General features: G+C 49.0%; 1 protein-coding gene across 1 annotated transcript in view; it reads right to left on the bottom strand.

Annotated features, from left to right (window-relative positions):
• cfap65 (cilia and flagella associated protein 65) overlaps positions 1-23,526 on the bottom strand; it is a 213,101-nt gene that overhangs the window by 28,793 nt on the left and 160,782 nt on the right. Inside the window, exons 27-31 of the mRNA XM_033024878.1 lie at positions 22,270-22,344; positions 14,079-14,272; positions 10,144-10,296; positions 6,602-6,967; positions 2,033-2,167 (exon numbers count right to left, since the gene is read on the bottom strand). Coding sequence (XP_032880769.1) covers positions 2,033-2,167; positions 6,602-6,967; positions 10,144-10,296; positions 14,079-14,272; positions 22,270-22,344 — 923 coding nt within the window. The remainder of the gene's footprint in view (positions 1-2,032; positions 2,168-6,601; positions 6,968-10,143; positions 10,297-14,078; positions 14,273-22,269; positions 22,345-23,526) is intronic.

Below are 23,526 nucleotides of genomic sequence, written 5' to 3'. Positions count from 1 at the left end.
TGATGTTACAGAGCGGAAACAGGCCCTTCGGCCCGCCGAGTCCGTGCCCACCAGCGATACCCGCTCACTAACAATATCGAGTTAGATAGAGCTCTAGGGGCTAGTGGAGTCAAAAGTTAGATAGAGCTCCAGGGGCTAGTGGAGTCAAGGGATATGGGGAGAAGGCAGGCACGGGTTATTGATAGGGGACGATCAGCCATGATCACAATGAATGGCGGAGCAGGCTCGAAGGGCCGAATGGTCTCCTCCTGCACCTATTTTCTATGTTTCTATGGTTCTACTCGTAGGGTCGATTCACACTGATACCATGAAAACAAAACCAAGCCAATTAACCTGCAAACCTGCACGACTTTGGGGTGTGGGAGGAAACCGAAGATCTCGGAGAAAACCCACGCATGTCACGGGGAGAACGTACAGACGACAACCGTAGTCGGGGTCGAACCCCCGCTGTACGAGCGCTGTAAGGCAACAGGTCTACCGCCACGCCACCATGCCGCCCTCTCGATTGGCATTGACTTGATGGGAAGAAGAGCCTGTTGCCATGCTGTTTCTCGCCATGACCCTATATTGATTTTGCATAAAGCTTGCAATAAATGGGGGGGGGGGGGGAAGATTTAATTAGAACCTGAGGGGTAACTTTGTTTTGTGGATATATGGAACGAGCTACCACAGTAGGTTGTTGAGGCAGGTACTATCATAACGTTTAAGAGACATTTGGACAGGTACGTGGATAGGACAGGTTGAGACAGTTAAGGGCCAAGCGGGCACGTGTGACGAGGGCATGTTAGTCGGTGTGGCCAAGTTGAACTGAAGGGCCTGTTTCCACGCAGTATGACGCTGTGACTACAGCCACTTGTCTACCCTCAGCGTTAGCTCCGACTGCATTCAGCCAGCCTAGCCTGCTCTGCTCAAGTCTCTCGGACTTGACTGTGGGCTCAGAGTGAGGAGCACCATCCACAGCTGGCATTAACCTTACACGGACTAGGTTAGAATTGGTTTAGAGGGTTATGGGCCAAGTGGGCAGGCGGGACTTATGTAGATGGGTGGCATGTTAGTCGGCGTGGGCAATTTGGGACAAAGGGCCTGTTTCCACGTTGTATGACTCTACGGGTTTGTTACCATGTGAAGTGTTTCCTGAATGAATTATCAGATTAATTTAAAAAACTATTATTCCAATAGACAATAGGTGCAAGAATAGCCCATTCTGCCCTTCGAGCCAGCACCTCCATTCACTATGATCATGGCTGATCATCCACAATCAGTACCCCATTCCTGCCTTCTCCCCATATCCCTTGACTCTGCTATCTTTAAGAGCTCTATCTAACCCTCTCTTGAAAGCATCCAGAGAATTGGCCTCCACTGTCTTCTGAAGCAGAGAATTACACAAATTCACAATTCCCTGGGAGAAAAGGTGTTTCCTCATCTCCGTTATAAATGGACTACCCCTTATTCTTAAACTGTGGCATCTGGTTCTGGACTCCCCCAACATCGGGAACATGTTTCCTGCCTCTAGCGTGTCCAATCCCTTAATAATCTTATATGTTTCAATAAGATCTCCTCGCATCCTTCTAATGCCCAGCCGCTCCATTCTTGCAACAAATGACAGTCACACCATCCCAGGAATTAACCACGTGAACCTACGCTGCACTCCCTCAATAGCAAGAATATCCTTCCTCAAATTGGAGACCAAAACTACACACAATGCTCCAGGTGTGGTCTCACCAGGGCCCTGTACAACTGCAGAAGGACCTCTTTGCTCCAATACTCAACTCCTCTTGATATGGAGGCCAACATGTCATTAGCTTTCCTCACTGCATGCTTGCTGTACCTGCAAGCCTACTTTCAGTGACTGATGAACAAGGACAACCGGGTCTCGTTGCACTTCCCCTTTTCCGAACTTGACAGCATTCAGATAATAATCTGCCTTCCTGTTCTTGCCACCAAAGTGGACAACCTCACATTTATCCTCTGGAGAGAGGATTTGCGCTAACGACAAACATTCTTTCCCGCTCGAACCTTCTCCGAGTCTTACCTGGAAGTCAATGGTGGCAAGGCGATCACCCGTGGCCGAGCTGTCAACACCACCTCCCCCCGACTGGCTTCAATCACTATATTCTGCAGGGTGTTCTCCAGAATCAGCTCCAAGAGGTCGCTGATCTCGGGGAGTCTGGAAAGAGACGGAGATGGAAAAGAGGGAGTTTACCGAATGCCGAAATAAAGTTTAACGTTTAGTTTAGTAGACACAAAATGCTGGAGTAACGCAGCGGGACAGGCGGCATCTCCGGAACAAAGGAATGGGTGACGTTTCGGGTCGAGACCCTTCTTCAGACTGAGAGTCAGGTGAGAGGGAGGTACGGAGATAAGGAAGGGTGAGGTTTGAAAACGAGGCATCAAAGCGGAAAAAGTCCAAGGAAAATGTAGAATAGATCGTTGTTAGTTAGAAGGTGACAATGAAACATACAATCTAATCAAGGGAACAATGAGACTGGAGAACTAGGAAGGGGGAGGGATGAAGAAAGAGGGAAAGCAAGGGCTACTGTACTTGAAGTTAGAGAAGTTAATATTCATACTGCTGGGGTGTAAGCTACCCAAACAAAAATATGAAGGTGGACAAAAATGCTGGAGAAACTCAGCGGGTGGGGCAGCATCTATGGAGCAAAGGAAATAGGCGATGTTTCGGGTCGAGACCCTTCGTCAGACCCAAAACGTCACCTATTTCCTTCTCTCCATAGATGCTGCCTCACCCGCTGAGTTTCTCCAGCATTTTTGCCTGCCTTCGATTTTCCAGAATCTACAGTTCCTCCTTAAACAAGCAAAATATGAGGTGCTGCTCCTCCAATTTGCACTGGGCCTCACTCTGACGATGGAGGCGGCCCAGGACGGAAAGGTCAGCGTGGGAATGGGAGGGGGAGTTAAAGTGCTGAGCAACCGGGAGATCAGGTAGGTTCAGGCGGACTGAGCGGAGGTGTTCAGCGAAACGATCGCCGAGCCTGCGCATGGTCCCGCCGATATACAGGAGTCCACACCTGGAACAACGGGTTTGGTTTAGTTTATTATTGTCACCTGTAACGAGGTGAAGTGAAAAGCTTTTGTTGCGTGCTAACCAGTCTGTGGCAAGACTGTACATGATTACAATCAAGCCGTTGGCAATGTACAGGTACAGGATAAAGAGAAACAATGACATTCTTACTTGCTGCAAGCTTTGGAGACACATTAACTCGACAGCACAACAAATAAATGGAGCATAAATTGTCTGTTATTATATAGAAAATAGACAATAGACAATAAATGCAGGAGTAGGCCATTTCGAGCCAGCACCGCCATTCAATGTGAGCACGGCTGATCATCCCCAATCAGTACCCCGTTCCTGCCTTCTCCCCATATCCCCTGACTCCGCTATCTTTAAGAGCCCTATCTGGCTCTCTCGTGAAAGTAACCAGAGAAACGGCCTCCACCGCCCTCTAAAGCAGAGAATTCCACAGACTCACCACTCTCTGTGGGAAAAAGTGTTTCCTCATCCCCATTCTAATTGGCTTGCCCCTTATTCTTAAACTGTGGCCTCTGGTTCTGGACTCGCCCAACATCGGGAACATGTTTCCTGCCTCTAGCTTGATAATCTTATATGTTTCAATAAGATCGCCTCTCATCCTCCTAAACTACAGAGCATACAATCCAAGTCGCTCCATTCTGACAGCATATGACAGTCCCGCCATCCCGGGAATTAACCTTGTAAATCTGTAATTGTAGGTAAAGGATAAAGCTCCATCTATGAGCGCAAGAAATCGCAGCGAATTGTGTACGCAGCCCAGACTATCACACTAACCAACCTCCCTTCCATTGGAGGGAGGTTAGCGGAGGCTGGGCGATCGTTTCACCGAACACCTCCGCTCGGTCCGCAAGAACCTACCCTCCCGGTGGCTCAGCACTTCAACTCCCCCTCCCAATCCCAATCCGACCTCTCTGTCCTGGTTCTCCTCCATTGCCAGAGTGAGCAACACCGGAAATTGGAGGAACAGCACCTCATATTCCGCTTGGGGAGCCTGCATCCGGAGGCATGAACATTGAATTCTCCCAATTTTGTTAGCCCTTGCTGTCTCCTCCCCTTCCTTAGCCCTCGAGCTGTCTCCTCCCATCCCCCAACCCTCGGGCTCCTCCTCCTCCCTTTTTCCTTCCTTCTTCCCACCACCCACTATCAGTCTGAAGAAGGGTTTCGGCCCGAAACGTTACCTATCTCCTTCGCTCCATAGATGCTGCTGCACCCGCTGAGTTTCTCCAGCATTTTTGTGTACCTGCACTACTGTCTACCTCTTTGGTGACCCTCGGACTATCCTTGATTGGACTTTGCTGGCTTTACCTTGCACTAAACGTTATTCCCTTATCATGTGTCTATGCACTGTAAATGGCTCGATTGTAATCATGTATTGTTGGTCTGCTGACTGAATAGCACGCAACAAAAGCTTTTCACTGTACCTCGGTACACCTGACAATAGACTAATCTGAAACTGAAAGGGGATAACGTTTAGCGCAAGATGAAGCCCAGTTGAAGATAGTCCGAGGGTCTCCAATATTGGTTAAGGGCCTGTCCCACGGGCATGCGACTCCATGCGGCAAGCACGACCTAAAGGGCCTGTCCCACCAGCATGCGCCTGCATGCGGCAAGCGCGACCTAACGTGGTCGCTTGAGCCGTACGGCCTCGCGGGGTCGGTCCCAATTCGATCGCCGGAGCCGTATGGAGTTGTGCGGAGCTGGTCCCGACATCGCGCGGGGCTCCGAAAAACCGACCGTGTTCAAAAATTCTACGCGGCAACGGCGAAAGGGTAGGTCAGAGCCGCTCTCTGCTGTTAGTTGAATGTGGACGGATGCGATAATGGAGGTAATGATGCTGGATAAAGGGTGTAATGTTTAGTGCATGATCTATTGAAATAAAGATTTAAAAGCGTGGAGCAATTGTCATGAATGATAGCAGATCAGATCCACTTCTGGGACCGGCACGCAAAGAGCCGCCTGGATGTGGCGCCATCTTGGATCCTTGGAAGCATCAATAGACCTGCAGCAAACAGAATCGCAGACAGAAGTTAGTTAACGTCAGTCAGGATATGCATGCACCGTCACCGTCTGAAAGAGAATGAGAGACACAACATGCTGGAGTCACTCAGCGGGAGAGGCAGTATCTCTGGAGGAGGAATGGGTGACGTTTCGGGTCGGCATCCGCAGTTCTTTCCCACACATCTGAAAAAGAACGATGAGTTAACCTACTGATGAGCGCACGCACCCCGGGCATTCGCTCTTCTCCCCTCCCCCGCTGGGATGAAGGCGCAAAACCTTGAAAGCACGGACCATCAGATGTTTAATGTTTTATATGTCATTCCTGACTGTCACTGTATGTCGTTGTTGTCACTTGCGAGCGGAGCACCAAGGCAAGTTCCTTGTATGTGAATACTTGGCCAATAAACTTATTCATTCATTCATTCATTCATTCATTCAAGAACAGCTTCTTCTCCATTGTTATCTGGCTCTTGAAATAACCTCCCTAAGAATGAATTTCCCGAGCTTCCAATCTACCTTGTCGCAGCCCTTGTACTTTTCCTTAATCTGCACTTTCTCTGCAGCAGTAACGCTATATTCTACACTCTGTGCTGGATCAACTCCGTGGGTAGGAAGTGTTTGCTCTAACATAGATCAGAACAGCACAGCAGTACAGAACGCCACAGGTGATCCTTTTTCCCTATGGCTATCAATCTGTACAACTCCTCCCGCTACTGTCATCGGGTAGACTGACTCCCCTCCCAAAAATCTTTGCACATCCCCAATCCTGGACTTTCCGCTCATTACTTTAATTTCACATCTCATGTATCTTGTTGTGTTTTAGGTAGATAAAAATGCTGGAGAAACTCAGCGGGTGAGGCAGCATCTATGGAGCAAAGGAATAGGTGACGTTTCGGGTCGAGACCCTTCTTCAGACTGATGTGGGGGTGGGGCGGGGGGGGGGGGGGGCGGGAAGAAGAAAGGAAGAGGCAGAGACAGTGGGCTGTGGGAAAGCTGGGAGGGGGGGGGGGGGGAGGGAAGGAGGGAGAAAACAGGGACTACCTGAAATTGGAGAAGTCAATGTTCATACCGCTGGGGTGTAAACTACCCAAGCGAAATATGAGGTGCTGCTCCTACAATTTATGGTGGGACTCACTCTGGCCATGGAGGAGGCCCAGGACAGAAAGGTCGGATTCGGGTTTTATGACTGTTGGCAGACCAATTTCCCTCCTGAGATAAATAAAGTTTTCGATCGTCCGGACGAGAGGACCTGAACATCTGTAGCGGCGACTGCGGAGAGTTCAAGGCCCCGACCACGGGTGAACAAAGGAGGAAGATGACTGAGCGTTATTGCTTTCCATCGCAGTGAAGAATGCTGATTCCACTGTGGTGGATGTTTGTGTTAAATTCTACTGTGCTTAGTGCTCTCTTTACTTGTATGGCAACTCAAATATCGCTGTACCTTAATTAACTTGAAGTTCTATCATATCGTATTGCTATCAATATATCACTGGAACAGGCCCTTCGGCCCTTCATGTCCCGTGCCGATCATGATGCTAGTTTTTTATCGCTTACCTTTTCAGGTGTTGCCGCCGAGCGAGCTGCTCTTCGATACGAATTGCATTCAGAGACTCCTGCCCCTCTTCCGTGAGTAACGTTTCATCCATGTCAATGCTCTCCGCAACCGTGGCCTGCTTGGCGTCTGAGCTCGCCGGATCAGACAAGATCGACCCTTCCTCAGACGCTGCCAACTGGATATAGTCCTGCCCTTGTTCACCGACGGAGAGCATGCTCAAAGCCTCGGTCTCCGCCTCGGCTAACTTGGCGTTCTTTACAGCCAGCTCCTCGCCTTCCTCGCTCCAGAACTGCACAAAGTACGGAATGGGTTCGGTCGACTGTGCAGCCAGCACCTGTTGAAAGGAAACGTCTTCCAACAGGCACCTTCAATAAAAACCAAAGAGCTGTCAGCATTAAACCTAGAAACATAGAAAATAGGTGCAGGAGTAGGCCATGCGGCCCTTCGAGCCTGCACCGCCATTCAATATAATCATGGCTGATCATCCAACTCAGTATCCCGTACCTGCCTTCTCTCCATACCCCCTGATCCCCTTACCCACAAGGGCCACATCTAACTCCCTCTTAAATATAGCCAATGAACTGGCCTCAACTACCTTCTGTGGCAGAGAATTCCAGAGATTCACCACTCTCTGTGTGAAAAATGTTTTTCTCATTACGGTCCTAAAAGATTTCCCCCTTATCCTTAAACTGTGACCCCTTGTCCTGGACTTCCCCAACATCGGGAACTATCTTCCTGCATAGAAACATAGAAATTAGGTGCAGGAGTAGGCCATTCGGCCCTTCGAGCCTGCACCGCCATTCAATATGATCATGGCTGATCATCCAACTCAGTATCCTGTACCTGCCTTCTCTCCATACCCCCTGATCCCTTTAGCCACAAGGGCCACATCTAACTCCCTCTTAAATATAGCCAATGAACTGGCCTCAACTACCTTCTGTGGCAGAGAATTCCAGAGATTCACCACTCCCTGTGTGAAAAATGTTTTCCTCATCTCGGTCCTAAAAGATTTCCCCCTTATCCTTAAACTGTGACCCCTTGTTCTGGACATCCCCAACATCGGGAACAATCTTCCTACATCTAGCCTGTCAAAGCCCTTAAATACTGTGATATGTGAGCAGGACAAATCGGCGCCCCCTGCCTCTGCAGATGCTGGTTTACAACAAAGATAGGACACAGAGAACACTGGAGTAACTCAGCGGGACAGGCGGCATCTCTGGAGAGAAGGAATGGGCGACGTTTCGGGGCAAGACCCTTCTTCAGACTGAGAGTCAGGGGAGATATGGAATAGTTAAGGGCCTGTCCCACGAGCATGCGACCTGCATGCGGCAAGCGCAACCAAACCGGAAGCGGGGGCCGCGCGGCGATCGAGTGATCCCCGTACAGGACCTGTCCCACGAGCATGCGCCTGCATGCGGTGAGCGCGACCCAACCGGAAACGGGGCCGCGCGGAGGTCGAGTGAGTGACGCGAAGTCGAGCGAAGTCCGCGGGAAGTTCACGCGTGACGTACGGCGTCAAGACGCTGCGTACGCCGTCAAGACACGGCGTACGACGTCGAGATGCTGCGCACGCCCGTTGAGGCGGTGCGTACGGCGTCGAGGCGGCTGCGGGCCGGCAGGCCATTGCCGCGCGCAACGGTCAGTTTTTCGGAGCCCCGCGCGGTCGGGACCAGCTCCGCACAACTCCATATGGCTCCGGCGATCGAAGTGGGACCGGCCCCGCGAGGCTGTATGGCTCAAGCGACCACTTTAGGTCACGCTCGCCGCATGGGGACGCATGCTCGTGGGACAGGCCCTTAAGGTGCGAAAACTACAAGTCAAAGCAGACGATGCTGTCACCAAAATGCAGAATGGTTCATTGTTAGCTGAGGGGAAGGTGGCAACGAGGCATACAAGCAGTAAAATTAATCGGAAGGACAGTGAAACTACTCGGGTGGGGGGAAGACAGAGAGAGAGGGAAAGCAAGGGTTCCTTGACGTAAGAACAAATCAATCTACATACCGCTGGGTTATAAGCTGCCCAAGTAAAATATAAGGTGTTGTTCCTCCAATTTGGGTTGGGCCTCAGAATGAGTTACTCCAGCATTTTGTGTCTAACTTCGGTGCCTCCCAGCTTGTAGCTTTGAGTCTCCAGATTCATCGCCCCGTATTTAACAAGGCAAAATATTAACAACTTTAATGGCCTTCACCTTTATTGCAATTCAGAGACCCACACCACCCTGGCCACGCACTAATTTCACCACTGCCATCGGGAAGAAGGTACACGATCACATTGAATGACGACGGTGCTGGCTCGAAGAGCTGAATGGCCTACTCCTGCACCTATTGTCTACTGTCTATTGTGGGTTTCCTCCGAGTGCTCCGGTTTCCTCCCACACTCCAAAGACGTGCAGGTTTGTAGGTTAATTGGCTTCTGGAAATTGCCCCTAGTGTGTAGGATGTGGAAGTGGGATAACATAGACCTAGTGTATGGGGTTATCATTGCTCGGCGCGGACTGAATAAGCTGAAGGGCCGGTTTTCATTCTGTATCTCTAAACTAAATTAAACAAGGGAGTTGAACGAATTGGAAAGTTGCGATCAAAGAGCCAGATCATGTTAGACCAAATAGACGGCACGGGTGCACAGCGGTAGAGTTGCTGCCTTACAGCGCCAGAGACCCAGGTTCGATGTTGTCTAAGGGTGCGATCTGTATGGAGTTTGTTTGTTCTCCCTGTGACCTGTGTGGGTTTTCTCCGGGAGCTCCGGTACCTTCCCACACACACTCCAAAGATGTGCAGGTTTGTAAGTTAATTGGCTTGGTAAAATTGTAAATTATCTTTAGTGTGTAGGATAGTGTTAAGCCCCTGTCCCACATAGGAGACCTAAACAGCGACCTCTGGTGACCTTGCCCGCCACCCAAAAATAAAATCAAGTTCGAGGTGACCTGCAACCTCCTACCACCTCCCATGCATACGTTGAAAACCTTCCTTGACTATGAAGAAAACCGGCTTCGACTCGACCTGCGACTAAAAAATTATCGTTTTTTAAAACGGCAACCTATTTTTAGTCGACGCCGGTTTTAATCAAGATGGAAAAAATAGCAGCAACCTAGTTGAAGCCTCGACCACCGTGGAAACCACTTTCGACCATTAGGGAGAGTGACCAACACCTCCGGTGACCTCATGGAAACCTTGGGTGGCGGGCAAGGTCACCAGCGGTTGCTGTTTAGGTCTCCTAAGTGGGACACGGGCTTTAGTGTGCGGGGATCGCTGATTGGCATGGACTCGGTGGGCCGGAGGGCCTGTTTCCACACTGTATCTCGAAACTAAACCAAACAAGGGGTCGAACAAATTGGAAAGTTGAAGCCAAACAGCCAGAACACGTTAGACTGAAAAGCCTTTCTTTACTGCGGAGTCATTCCACAATAGCTCTCACAAGTATGACTCCCTGCAGATGGAAGGACTTAAATCGGCCTCCTACCGTGCCTTGGGATGGTCTGGGCGTCTAAAATGCAATGGAGATTCAGCTCAAAAGTCCGAGCGGCGACAAAGTTCACACTTACCTCAGAACCGTGGAGAGGATGTCGGTCGTAAGTCTCCTGTCGTCTTTAGAGGCAAAAATCAGGGGGTCCGGGCAGGTATTGGTCCACTTGCCCCAAGACCTGCTACCGCTTCCAAAAGGCGAAATGGCTGAGAGCGGCGCTGAAATAAGGTTTCTGCCAAAACAGAATTTAGTGAACAAATTATTGTTGAAAAAAAACCATAGGACATAGGAGCAGAATTCGGCCGCTCAGCCCCACGAGTCTGCTCCGCATTCAATCACGGCTGATCTATCTCTCCCTCTCCAACCCCATTCTCCTGCCGTAAGAATGCAGTGAGAAAGAACTGCAGATGCTGGTAAAATCAAAGGTAGACACAAAATGCGGGAGTAACTCAGCGGGTCAGGCAGCATCTCTGGAGAGAAGGAATGGGTGATGTTTCGGGTCGAAACGTCACCCATTCCTTCTCTCCAGAGATGCTGCCTGACCCGCTGAGTTACTCCAGCTTTTTGTGTCTACCTCCCATTCTCCTGCCTTCGCCCCATAGTCCCTGACACCCGCACTAATCAAGAATCTGTCAATCCCTGCCTTAAAAATATCCATTTACTTATCATCCACAGCCGTCTGTAGCAATGAATTCCACAGATTCACCACCCTCTAAAGAAATAACTTCTCATTTCCTTTCTAAAGGTACAGTACGTCCTTTTATTCTGAGGCTGTGCCCTCTGGTCCTGGACTCTCCCGCTAGTGGAAATATCCTCTCCACATCCACTCTGTTGAAAGACCATAAGAAGCGGGAGCAGAATTAGACCATTCGGCCCATCAATCATGGCTGATGTATTTGTTCTCTCAACCCCATTCTCCTGCCTTCTCCCCGTAAGCATTGAATTGGATTCCTTTCTTCCCAAACTTTTGTTACTCTGTTATATGACAGTGCGATCCAGTACATGGGGGCACACCGGCTCAGCTGGCATAGCTGATGCCTCACAGCGCCAGAGACCCCAGTTCGATCTTGACCTCGGGTGCTGCCTGTGTTAAGTTTGCACGTTCTCCCTGTGAGCGTGTGGTTCCCATGCGTGTGCTTGGGTATTATCTCAATATAATCGCTTCGCCCAACACCTCCGCTCGGTTCGCACTAACCAACCCGATCTCCCGGTGGCCCAGCACTTCAACTCCCCCTCCCATTCCGAATCCGACCTTTCTGTCCTGGGCCTCCTCCATGGCCAGATTGAGGCCCACCGTAAATTGGAGGAGCAGCGCCTCATATTTCGCTTGGGTAGTTTACACCCCAGCGGTATGAACATTGACTTCTCCAATTTCAGGTAGTCCCTGCTTTCTCCCTCCTTCCCCTCCCCTTCCCAGCTCTCCCACAGCCCACTGTCTCCGACTCTTCCTTTCTTCTTCCCGCCCCACACCCCCCCCCCACCACATCAGTCTGAAGAAAGGTCTCGACCCGAAACGTCACCTATTCATTCGCTCCACAGATGCTGTCTCACCCACTGAGTTTCTCCAGCTTTTTTGTCTACCTTGGGTATTATCTCATATCACTAGGACATGCAGGTTTGTATGTTAATGGCCCTGCGTAAAAGAAAGCCTCAAATGTGTCGGGAGTGTGTGGAGAAAAGGGATAACATAGAACTAGTGTGAACGGATGGTTGATGGTTAGCAAAGACAAGATGGGCCAAGTTTCAATGCTGCATCTCCAAAACTAATGAGAACCTGAGAAATAGAAGCATGAGAAGTGCAGACAGCCCCTGAAACCTGCTCTGCTATTCCTAAGTGACAGGGGCAGTATAAGGCCATTCGGCCCATTAAGTCGACTCCACCATTCAATCATGGCTGATCTATCTCTCCCTCCTAACCCCATTCTCCTGCCTTCTCCCCATAGCCTCTCACACCCTTGCTAATCAAGAATACATTTATCTCTGCCTTAAAAATATCCACTGACTTGGCCTCCACAGCCGTCTGTGGCAAAGAATTCCACAGATTCACCACCCGCTGACTAAAGAAATTCATCCTCATCTTCTTCCGAAAGGAACGTCCTTTAATTCTGAGGCTATGACCTCTGGCGTAGACTCTCCCACAAGTGGAAACATCCTCTCCACATCCATTCTATCCAAGCCTTTCACAATTCGGCAAGTTTCAATGAGGTCCCCCCCTCATCCTTCTAGACTCCAGCGAGTAGGGGCATAGTGCCATCAAACGCTGATCATATGTTAATCCATTCATTCTTGCATACCATTCAACATAAGGGCTGATCTTCCATCAACGTTACTTCTCCTCACTTTCCTCATATCCTCTGCTCCTTACACTGGCCAGAAATCTGTTGATCTCAGCCATGGATAAGCTCACCAGCTGACACTCCACAGGGCTTTGGCCGCAGTATAAATCTCACCAAGAATTTTAATTCGCAATACGATCACATCTCATTCCTCTAAATTCCAAATAGACAATAGATAATAGGTGCAGGAGTAGGCCATTCGGCCCTTCGAGCCAGCACCGCCATTCATGGCTGATCATCCACAATCAGTACCCCATTCCTGCCTTCTCCCCATATCCCCTGACTTCGCTATCTTTAAGAGTTCTATCTAATTCCACAGACTCACAACTCTCTGTGTGATAAAGTGTTTCCTCATCTCCGTTCTAAACGGCTTACCCCTTATTCTTAAACTGTGGCCCCTGGTTCTGGACTCCCCCAACATCGGGAACATGTTTCCTGCCTCTAGCGGGTGCAAACCCTTAATAATCTTATACGTTTCAATAAGTGCCCTCTCATCCTTCTAAATTCCAGAGTATACAAGTCCAGCCGCTCACGGCCCTAGTGAGACCACATCTGGAGTATTGTGTGCAGTTTTCGTCTCTTAATTTGAGGAAGGACATTCTTGCTATCGAGGGAGTGCAGCGTAGGTTCACCAGGTTAATTCCCGGGATGGCGGGACTGACATATGATGAAAGAATGGATCGACTGGGCTTATATTCACTGGAATTTAAAAGGATGAGAGGATATCTCATAGAAACATATAAAATTCTTAAGGGATTGGACAGGTTACATGCAGGAAAAATGTTCCCGATGTTGTGGGGGTCCTAAACCAGGGGTCATAGTTTAAGAATATGGGGCAGGGCATTTCGGAATGAGATGAGGAAAAACCTTTTCACCCAGAGAGTTGTGAATCGGTGATATTCTCTGCCACAGAAGGCAGTGGAGGCCAATTCACTGGATGTATTCATGAGAGAGTTAAATAGAGCTCTTAGGGCTAACGGAATCAAGGGATATGGGGAGAAAACAGGAACTGGCTACTGATTTGGGATGATCAGGGATGATTGGGATGATTGAGAGAATGAAGCAGCTGGGCTTGTACACTCTGGAGTTTAGAAGGATGAGAGGGTATCTTATTGAAACATATAAGATTGTTAAGGGTTTGGACACGCTGGAGGCAAGAAACATGTTCCCGATGTTGGGGGAGTCCAGAACCAGGGACCACAGTTTAAGAATAAGGGGTAAGCCATTTAGGACGGCTGATCATCTTTTTCCACACAGAGAGTTGTGATAGGGCTCTTAAAGATAGCGGAGTCAGGGGATATGGGGAAAAGGAAGGAACTGGGTACTGATTGGGGCTGATCAGCCATGATCTCATTGAATGGCGGTGCTGGCTCAAACGGCGGAATGGCCTACTCCTGCACCTATTGTCTATTGTCTATTGATTGGCCATGATCATATTGAATGGCGGTGCTGGCTCAAAGGGCGGAATGGCCTTCTCCTGCACCTATTGTCTATTGTCTATTGATCAGCCATGATCAGATTGAATGGGGGTGCTGGCTCAAAAGGCCGAATGACCTACTCCTGCACCTATGTTTCTATGCATGTGCTTTTCTAAATGCTTATTTACCGTTGCGATAGTACCTGCTTGATCTACCTCCTCCGGCAGCTCGTTCCCATACACCCACCACCCTTGTCCTACCTCATGATGTAGTGCCTGGAGACGTCGGACGTGAAGTTCTTGTGATACTCCTCCATGGAGTGAGCTCTGGCCGTGACCCCCAGGTGCAGCAAGAAGGCCCGCGGTGGCTTCGGCTTCTTCCACAATCCGGGTGGGAGCTTCTCCACGTTCCGGCCTTCCCATGTCTCCGCGATCTCCTTGATCGGAGGCAGGGTCTGCGCACAGATTGGAAAAGCCCTTGACATTTTTGACCACTGTATTTTGCTTGAACTTTAGTTCTTTAGCACGCTTCCCAAGATGGCGCCCGACCCCAGGCGACTGTTTGCGTGCTCGTCACGGAAGCGGAGCTGCAGTTACGCATTACAGTCGCTACACACGTTTAAATCTCGACTCCCACAGCAACACTTCTTATCTATGATCTACTTCAACTCTGTACACTGTAAATGGCTCGATTGGAGTTTTAGAGTCATAGAGTGATACAGTGTGGAAACCTTCGGCCTAACTTGACCACACCGGCCAACATGTCCCAGCTACACTAGTCCCACTTAACCATATAACCATATAACAATTACAGCACGGAAACAGGCCATCTCGGCCCTTCAAGTCTGTGCCGAACACTTATTTTTCCCTAGTCCCATCTACCTGCACTCATATAACCTGTGCCTGCGCTTGGTCCATACCCCTCCAAACCTGTCCTATCCATGTACCTGTCTAACTGTTTCTTAAACATTGGGATAGTCTAGTTTTAGTTTGGTTTAGGGATACCGCGTGGAAACATGCCCTTCGGCCCACCGGGTCAGTGCCGACCAGTGATCCCCGCGTATTAACACCATCCTTTTCCCCACAAAGGATGATTTTTACATTTACCAATTAACCTACATACCTGTACGTCTTTGGAGTCCCAGCCTCAACTACCTCCTCTGGCATCTTGTTCCATACACCCACCACCCTTTGTGTGAAGAAGTTACCCCTCAGATTCCTATTAAATATTTTCCCCTTCACCTTGAACCTAAAGCCCCTGTCCCACTTTCCCGAGTTACTCACAAATTCTCCCGAGTTTTCCCCTTGATTCAAACTCGGAGATGCCAGCCGCAGGTACTCGGGTCTATTTTTTGTTACTCATGGATATTTTTCAACATGCTGAAAAACCGGCCCCACTTACCTGATGCCCCGAGTACATGCGGCTGACATTACGAGCCGCTACGAAATATCTACCGACTCCTATGGCCTCCTACGGATTCGCGAAGGACTCCTACGGACTCGCTACGGACATTCTCCGAGTTTGAATCAAGGGGAAAACTCGGGAGAAATTGTGAGTTACTCGGGAAAGTGGGACAGGGGCTTAAGTCCTCTGGTCCTCGATTCCCCTACTCTGGGCAAGAGATTATGTGCATGATCTACGCCATCTATTCCTCTCATGATTTTATATACTTTGCGATCACGTATTGTCTTTCCGCTGACTGCATTGCTCGCAACAAAAGCTTTCCCACTGTACCTCGGCACACGTGACGATAAACTAAACTGAACTAAACTAAGCCTGGAGAAATTGAAAGATGGCTTTCCCAAATTATTTTGAAGTCAGCATCGGGCATCCCATAAGATTTGTAGCATAGATAATGCACGTGACTAAAATGCATTCAGTTTTTCGAACAATACATCACAGCACCTAATCTCACAAACCTAATACATTAGAATCCAACCTAAGAAATATGCAACACGTGATGGCATCCAGACATGACCAGTCCTGTAAATTAAGAGACTGCATGGTTCCTTGAAGATGGAATCGCAGGTTGATAGGGTGGTCAAATAGGCTTTGGGAACATTGGCCTTCATCAGTCAGAGTATTGAGTAGAGAGGTTGGGAGGTCATGTTGCAGTTGTATAAGAAGTTGGTGAGGGCGCATATAGAGTATTATCTTCAGTTCCGGGCACCATGTCATAGGAAAGATGTTGTCAAGCTGGAAAGGGTACAGAGAAGATTTACGAGGATGTTGCCAGGACTCGAGGGTCTGAGCTATAGGGAGAGGTTGAGTGGGACACTATTCCTTGGAGCGCAGGAGGATGAGAGGTAATCTGATAGAGGGGTACAAAATCATGAGAGGAATAGATCGGGTGAAATGCACAGAGTCCCTTGCCCAGAGTAGGTGAATCGAGGACCAGAGAACATAGGTTTAAGGTGAAGGGGAAAAGATTTAATAGGAATCTGTGGGGTGACATTTTTGCACAAAGAGTGGTGGGTGTATGGAACAAGCTGTCAGAGGAGGTAGTTGAGGCAAGGACCATCCCAACGTTTAAGAAACAGTTAGGCAGGTGCATGGATAGGACAGGTTTTGAGGGAAATGGGCCGATTGCGGGCAGGTGGGACTAATGTAGCTGGGACATTGTTGGCCGGTGTGGGCACGTTGGGCCGAAGGGCCAGCAGGCAGTGAAGAAAGCAAATGGCATGTTGGCCTTTATAACAAGAGGAGTTGAGTATAAGAGCAAATAGCTGCAGTTGTACAGGGCCCTAGTGAGACCACACCTGGGGTATTGTTTGCAGTTTTGGTCTCCCAATTTGAGGAAGGACAGTCTTGCTATTGAGGGAGTGCAGCGTAGGTTCACAAGGTTAATTCCCGCGATGGCGGGACTGTCATATGTTGATAGAATGGAGCGGCTGGGCTTATATCCTCTGGAATTTAGAAGGATGAGAGGGTATCTTATTGAAACATATAAGATTTTTAAGGGTTTGGACACGCTGGAGGCAGGAAACATGTTCCTGATGTTGGGAGAGTCCAGAACCAGGGGCCACAGTTTAAGAATAAGGGGTAAGCCATTTAGAACGGAGATGAGGAAATACTTTTTCACACAGAGAGTTGTGAGTCTGTGAAATTCTCTGCCTCAGAGGACGGTGGAGGCAGGTTCTCTGGATGCTTTCAAGAGAAAGCTGGACAGAGCTCTTAAAGATAGCGGAGTCAGGGGATATGGGGAGAAGGCAGGAACGGGGTACTGATTGGGGATGATCAGCCGTGATCACATTGAATGGCGGTGCTGGCTCGAAGGGCAAATGGCCTACTCCTGCACCTATTGTCTATTGTCTATTGGTGGTACACAAAATTGCTGGAGGAACTCAGCGGGTGCAGCAGCATCTATGGAGCGAAGGATGCTGTTTATTTTACTTCATAGTCACGTGAGTGACTACGTGAAGACCCCGCCAGCACGCATGCGCGACATATCGTCTCACGCATTGCACCAGCGACGGGCGGAGGAAGAGCTCTCCCGCGGCAAAATTGAAAAAACGGACCTACACGTAAGAATTTTTATTCTAAGGTCGTATTTCTTCCCCTTGTTGTGCTTTGTGTTGTAGCACTATGGACAAGGGGAAGAAAAACGGGTCGCGTCTCGTATGGCTGCGGGGAACCGTGAAAGTTCCGACAGCCGGGGGCGACCAGCGGCACGTGGACCTCAGTCTCTGCGGTCCACAGTCAAGTCAACTCTGCACAGCTGAGCCCAGCGCTGCGAGCTGTACAACCGGAAACAGCGCAGCGGGCTGGAGGCAAAGCCCAGCAGGAGTCGGTCCGGCCGATAGACACGGACGAGTCCGGCCAGCACGACGCGCTGCCCGAGGGCAGTGGAAGTGACCGTCTGGAGCGGTTGCTGTGGTCCAGTCACCGACGTCAACTCTGCTCAGCCGAGTCCAGCGCCGCGAGCTGTACAGCCCAAACCAGCGCAGCGGGCTGGAGGCAAAGCCCAGCAGGAGTCGGTCCGGCCGATATACTTAGATGAGTCCGGCCGGGAGGAACAGCTGCCCGAGTGCAGCAGAGGTGCCGCCTCTCCCGCATGAAGCGGTTGATGGAGCAAATGCTCCGGGAGATGGAGCAAGCTCACTATGGGAGTCTTCACACTCCCAAACAGCACCTTATCTAGGGCTGTCCAATTCATCTCCCTCGACAGAGGGGAGCATTGCGGGCCAGGGCTGGGCTGGTTCTGATGAAGGGGATGTGGCTGAAGAAATCGGCAGTGCGCTGGGGGTGCAGGATCCTAAGGAGCTACTGGGAGTGGTCACCAAATTTGCGGACCACCGCAATGAGGAGTACCATTGCAGACCAAGCTGGCGGCCAGCATCGACTACCTGTCTTTCCATCCTCTGCAGGAACAGGTAGTTAACGAAACTACGGAGATGTATATGCCTCCTGCGAACTTTACTTCGTTAAATGTGCCCGCAGTAATCAGTGTGATCTGGGGGTACAGTGGGACTGGCATAAGAACCCAGGAGGTCAAACTACAGAAGATTCTAAAACTTCTGACAGCGGGCATAACATTGTTTGCTCGTTCAGTCGATGGTACTGAGATGACGGACATTCAGCAGGACACTGGCATTACTCCGCAATACCCAGTATGAAATCAATTGCTTGCAAAAGAGCGCAATAAAACCTGCACTAAACCCCAAATTTGCAGGGTTGTGCAAAACAGCTGCAACACAACCGCAGATACTGTTGTTTGGGGGGGGGGGGGGGACTTGTTTAAACAAGTAAAAGAGCTCGACGAAGAGTTTAAAGCCGTCGGGCTCATGAGGGCGTCATCAGCAACGGGCAGACCACACACCTCAGACAGCAGCACCCCTATGCATCCACCAGCAGGCATTAACACGAGGACGCTGGTGAAAGCATGAGGGCCGCGCAGCAACCACAAAGGTCCTTTTTAGGCCAAGGCCCAGAGCGACCCTCATGGAAAATGTGCCAACCCCGCACTCCGGCGCCTCGTCCGCGGAAGAGGCAGAAGCAGAAGAAGTGAACGTACCACCGGCAACCATGGAGATAGGTGGGTCTGGTTCCTTCCAGAACACAAGAGGTGTAGGACCTGTACTAACAGGGGGAATGTTACACTTGTTTTGGGAAGCATGGAGGTTTATTACCACTGATAAATATATACTACAGAGTATTCAGGGATACGAAATTGAGTTCATCCAAAAGATATGGCACAAGTTCAACATGTGCCTGACTGAAAGTTGTACTCTCACAACAGGAGAAATTGGAAGGACAGGCAGAACTGGAAAGGTTATATACCAAAGGTATAATAGAGAGGTCGGCAAAAAGATGGTGGATGACGCATCATCATTGACTTAACAAAACTGAATACTTATGTAAAGTATACTCATTTCAAAATGGAAACATTTGTTACTGCCAAACAATTAGTTTCAGAGGGATACTTCACGGCATGCATTGATCTAAAAGGTGCATACTATTCAGTACCCATACATAGGGATCACCGTCGATACCTAAAATTTAACTGGATGGGACAACTATGGCAGTATATAGCGTTGCCTAATGGGTTAAACTTCAGCCCCAAGACTGTTCAGCAAGATATTAAAACCAGCCTTGACAATACTTAGGAAACAAAACATATTGTCATGGCATATCTTGATGATATATTAAATGTGGGGAAAACCCTGGAACTAGCTAAATCAGCAGTTTAGCTACCAAACATTTGTTTGAAACTCTGGGGTTCATCATCCATCCAGATAAATCTAAGTTGATGCCATCCACAACTATGGACTATCTGGGATTCACAATTAACACTATCCACATGTCTGTAACATTGCCGAAGAGTAAAGCAGCAGACTTGGTGGAAGCCTGCAACAAGGTCAGCGCTCATGGCTGGGGAGCTACTAACACTATACCCAGTACTGGTGGTAGATGGAACATCAGGAATCATCATTACTAAAAAAACTGGGTATAAATTATCTAGAGATGTTGGGTGCGTTTCATGAGCTAAAAACCTACTGTTCACAATGCACCATCTGCATGTCCGCCTACAAATTGATAATACCACAGTGGTGGCATATCGAGTCCACTCTGCCATTCAATCGTGGCTGATCTCTGCCTCCTAATCCTATTTTCCTGCCTTCTCCCCCTCGCCCTGGACACCCTCGGGGCGGCCACGGTGGTGCAGCGGTAGAGTTGCTGCCTTACAGTAAATGCAGCGCCGGAGTCCCGGGTTCGATCCCGATTATGGGTGCTGTCTGTACGGAGTTTGTACGTTCTCCCCGTGAGCTGCGTGTGTTTTCTCCGAGATTTTTGGTTTCCTCCCACAGTCCAAAGACGTGCGGGTTTGCAGGTTAATTGGCTTGGTGAATGTAAAAATTGGCCCTAGTGGGTGTTAATGTGCGGTGGGGGGGGATCGCTAGTCGGCGTGGAACCCGGTGGGACGAAGTGCCTGTTTCCGTGCTGTATCTCTAAGCTAAACTAAACTAAACCTGCTCTAATCAATCCTATGCCTAATCAAATCTACTCCTGCTCCTAATTCGTAATGTTGCAGTAATTCAGTAGGTTAAGCAGAAGGTGGATGGCCGTCTGGGGGAGTCTGTGGAGCAGGAGGAGAGGCAGGCATTAAAGCCCTGTCCCACTGTACGAGTTCATTCCAAGAGTTCTCCCGAGTTTGCCCTGATTCGAACTCGGAGATTTACGGTAATGGCCGCTCGTCGGTACTCGGGGCTCTCGTGGACATTTTTCAACATGTTGAAAAATCTTCACGAGTCTTCCCGAGCTTACTTGCCGTTAGCGAGTCTTCCCGACTACCTGCATTAGCATTACGAGCCGCTAAGAGACGTCCCCGAGCTCCGATGTACCCGCTATGTTCATTCTCCGTGCTTACCACGAGTTTGATTTTTTTTTTTAAACTCGGGAGAGCTCTTGGATGAACTCGTACAGTGGGACAGGGAGACAGGTTAGTTACTAACTCCTGCTCCTAATTCGTATGTTCACATGTAATCGCACAAAATGGTGAATGAAAATGATTTATCAGGCTGGGGCTCATGTGGTCGACCTCCCCGTGTGGTGAGCCCTGTCATCTGACCTCGGTCGGGCCAACGACAAGAAACAGAGACAGCAGCAGCGCCAACCCGGAGCATGCGCCCTTATCAGGGCGGGCACCTACGGACGTCGAACCGGATGGCATCCCTGCTGCGGACCTCTGCTGCCTCAAACGCAAGAAGAAGATTTATCAGACAATTCGACACAACATATCTAATTATATTAAGTCGCTGCCTCAAAAAGGCTGCCAGCATCATCAAAGACCCACACCTTCCTGGCCACACACTCATCTCTCTGTTGCCATCGGTATGAAGGTACAGGAGATTGAAATCTGGAACATCCAGCTTCTTCCCCACAACCATCAGGCTATTAAACTCGACATCAAATAAGCTCTGAACAATAACAGTCTATTATTACTATTGCACTTTATCTGTTTATTTATTGTGATCGTGGACTTTAGGAGGGCACATCATCCGAGGACGTACACACCATTGAAGAGAAAATGGGGATACTGTGGGTAGGGTGAGCTGCTTTAAATACCTGGGAGTCCACATCTCTGAGGATATGACATAGACATCACACGCTGCCACACTGGTGAGTAAGGCAAGGCAGCGCCTTTACCACCTCAGGCAATTGAGGAAATTCAGAGGATCCTCCAGTGCTTCTACTCAGCGGCTGTGGAAAGCATCTTGTCCAGAAACATCACAATCTGGTTTGGGAACTTCTCTGCCCAGGACAAGAAGGCTCTGCAGAGAGTAGTGCGTTCGGCCGAACGCACTATGGGAACTACACTCGTCCCCCTGCAGGAATTATACATCAGGAGGTGCAACTCCAGAGCCAACAAAATCATGGGAGACCCCTTCCACCCCTGCAACAGACTGTTCCAGCTGCTACGGTCAGGCAAACGCCTCCGTTGCCATGCTGTGAGAACGGAGAGGTTGAGAAGGAGTTTCTTCCCAGAGGCCATTAGGACTGTAAACTCCTGTCTCTCCAGGGACTAACTTTACTGGACCATTCTACTGTGTGGTGTCTTTTTGAAATTGCTGGGTTTTTTCTTTTTTTTCTCCTACAAATATGTAATATGTGAATATGTGATTCTGTTCCATTCTGTTTTATAGTTTTTTTGCACAATTTGCGAGCATCGCCACTTTTCATTTCACTGCACATCTCGTATGTGTATGTGACGAATAAACTTGACTTGACTTGGCTTATCTTCTGTTCTGTATTAAGTTTACATATTCTGTTGTGCTGCAGCAAGCAAGAATTTCATTATCCTATCTGGGACACATGACAATAAAACTCTCTTGACTCTTGACTCTTACGGCATATTGAACTTTTTCAAGGGCAATTATCTTTTCCTTGGAACAACCCCTTTGCTTTTCATCTCCCGTCATTCCAGGCAGTACCTCTATCCTTATTTCTCACCTTGTACTTCAAGATCTTGGTGTTCGCATCCACGTGTGCCTTCTGAGCGCAGGCTCCAGGAACGTCCCTGCAACACTTTAAAAAAGCAGTGAAAAAATGCAGAAAAGTCCATGCAACATTCCCAGTATTCATGGGCAGGATGAATGAACCAATATCGGAGCGCTTCAGCAGACCAATATCCCCCCCCCCCCCCTGGGTTGAGACCTTAATTACGATATGATGGAACTTTATATATCCCAGGCGGTAACAGGAAAGTAGACTATTATCTGAATGGTGGCCGATTAGGAAAAGGAGAGATGCAACTAGACCTGGGTGTCATGGTACACCAGTCATTGAAAGTAGGCATGCAGGTGCAGCAGGCAGTGAAGAAAGCCAATGGTATGTTAGCATTCATAGCAAAAGGATTTGAGTATAGGAGCAGGGAGGTTCTAATGCAGTTGTACAGAGTCTTGGTGAGACCACAGCTGGAGTATTGCGTACAGTTTTGGTCTCCTAATCTGAGTAAAGACATTCTGGCCACAGAGGGAGTACAGAGAAGGTTCACCAGACTGATTCCTGGGATGTCAGGACTTTCATATGAAGAAAGACTGGATAGACTTGGCTTGTACTTGCTAGAATTTAGGAGATTGAGGGGGGATCTTATAGAAACTTACACAATTCTTAAGGGGTTGGACAGGCTAGATGCAGGAACATTATTCCCGATGTTGGGGAAGTCCAGAACAAGGGGTCACAGTTTGAGGATAGAGGGGAAATCCTTTAGGACCGAGATGAGAAAAACATTTTTCACACAGAGAGTGGTGAATCTCTGGAACTCTCTGCCACAGAAGGTAGTTGAGGCCAGTTCATTGGCTATATTTAAGAGGGAGTGAGATGTGGCCATTGTGGCTAAAGGGATCAGGGGGTATGGAGAGAAGGCAGGTACAGGATACTGAGTTGGATGATCAGCCATGATCATATTGAATGGCGGTGCAGGCTCGAAGGGCCGAATGGCCTACTCCTGCACCTATTTTCTATGTTTCTATGATTCTATGGTAGGGAGATTGCAACCTTTGCGTGCTCCACCCTAATGCAATCGACTAATGCAATCAACCTGACGTGCACAAACAAATAGATCAAATAGAACAAGTTGACCAACAACTTTCAGCTGTGAACGCCAAGAAGAAGAAGAAGATATATCCCAGGAGGGAAATTGATCTGCCAACAGTCATGAAACACAAGATACCTGAAATGTGAAATTTAAGTGACGTGTGGAACGGA

Source organism: Amblyraja radiata, chromosome 7 (genome assembly GCF_010909765.2).
Source record: "Amblyraja radiata isolate CabotCenter1 chromosome 7, sAmbRad1.1.pri, whole genome shotgun sequence".
NCBI classification, from domain to species: domain Eukaryota; kingdom Metazoa; phylum Chordata; class Chondrichthyes; order Rajiformes; family Rajidae; genus Amblyraja; species Amblyraja radiata.
The sequence above is the reverse complement of the archived record's forward strand: the minus strand, read 5'-3'. Positions and strand labels throughout refer to the sequence as shown.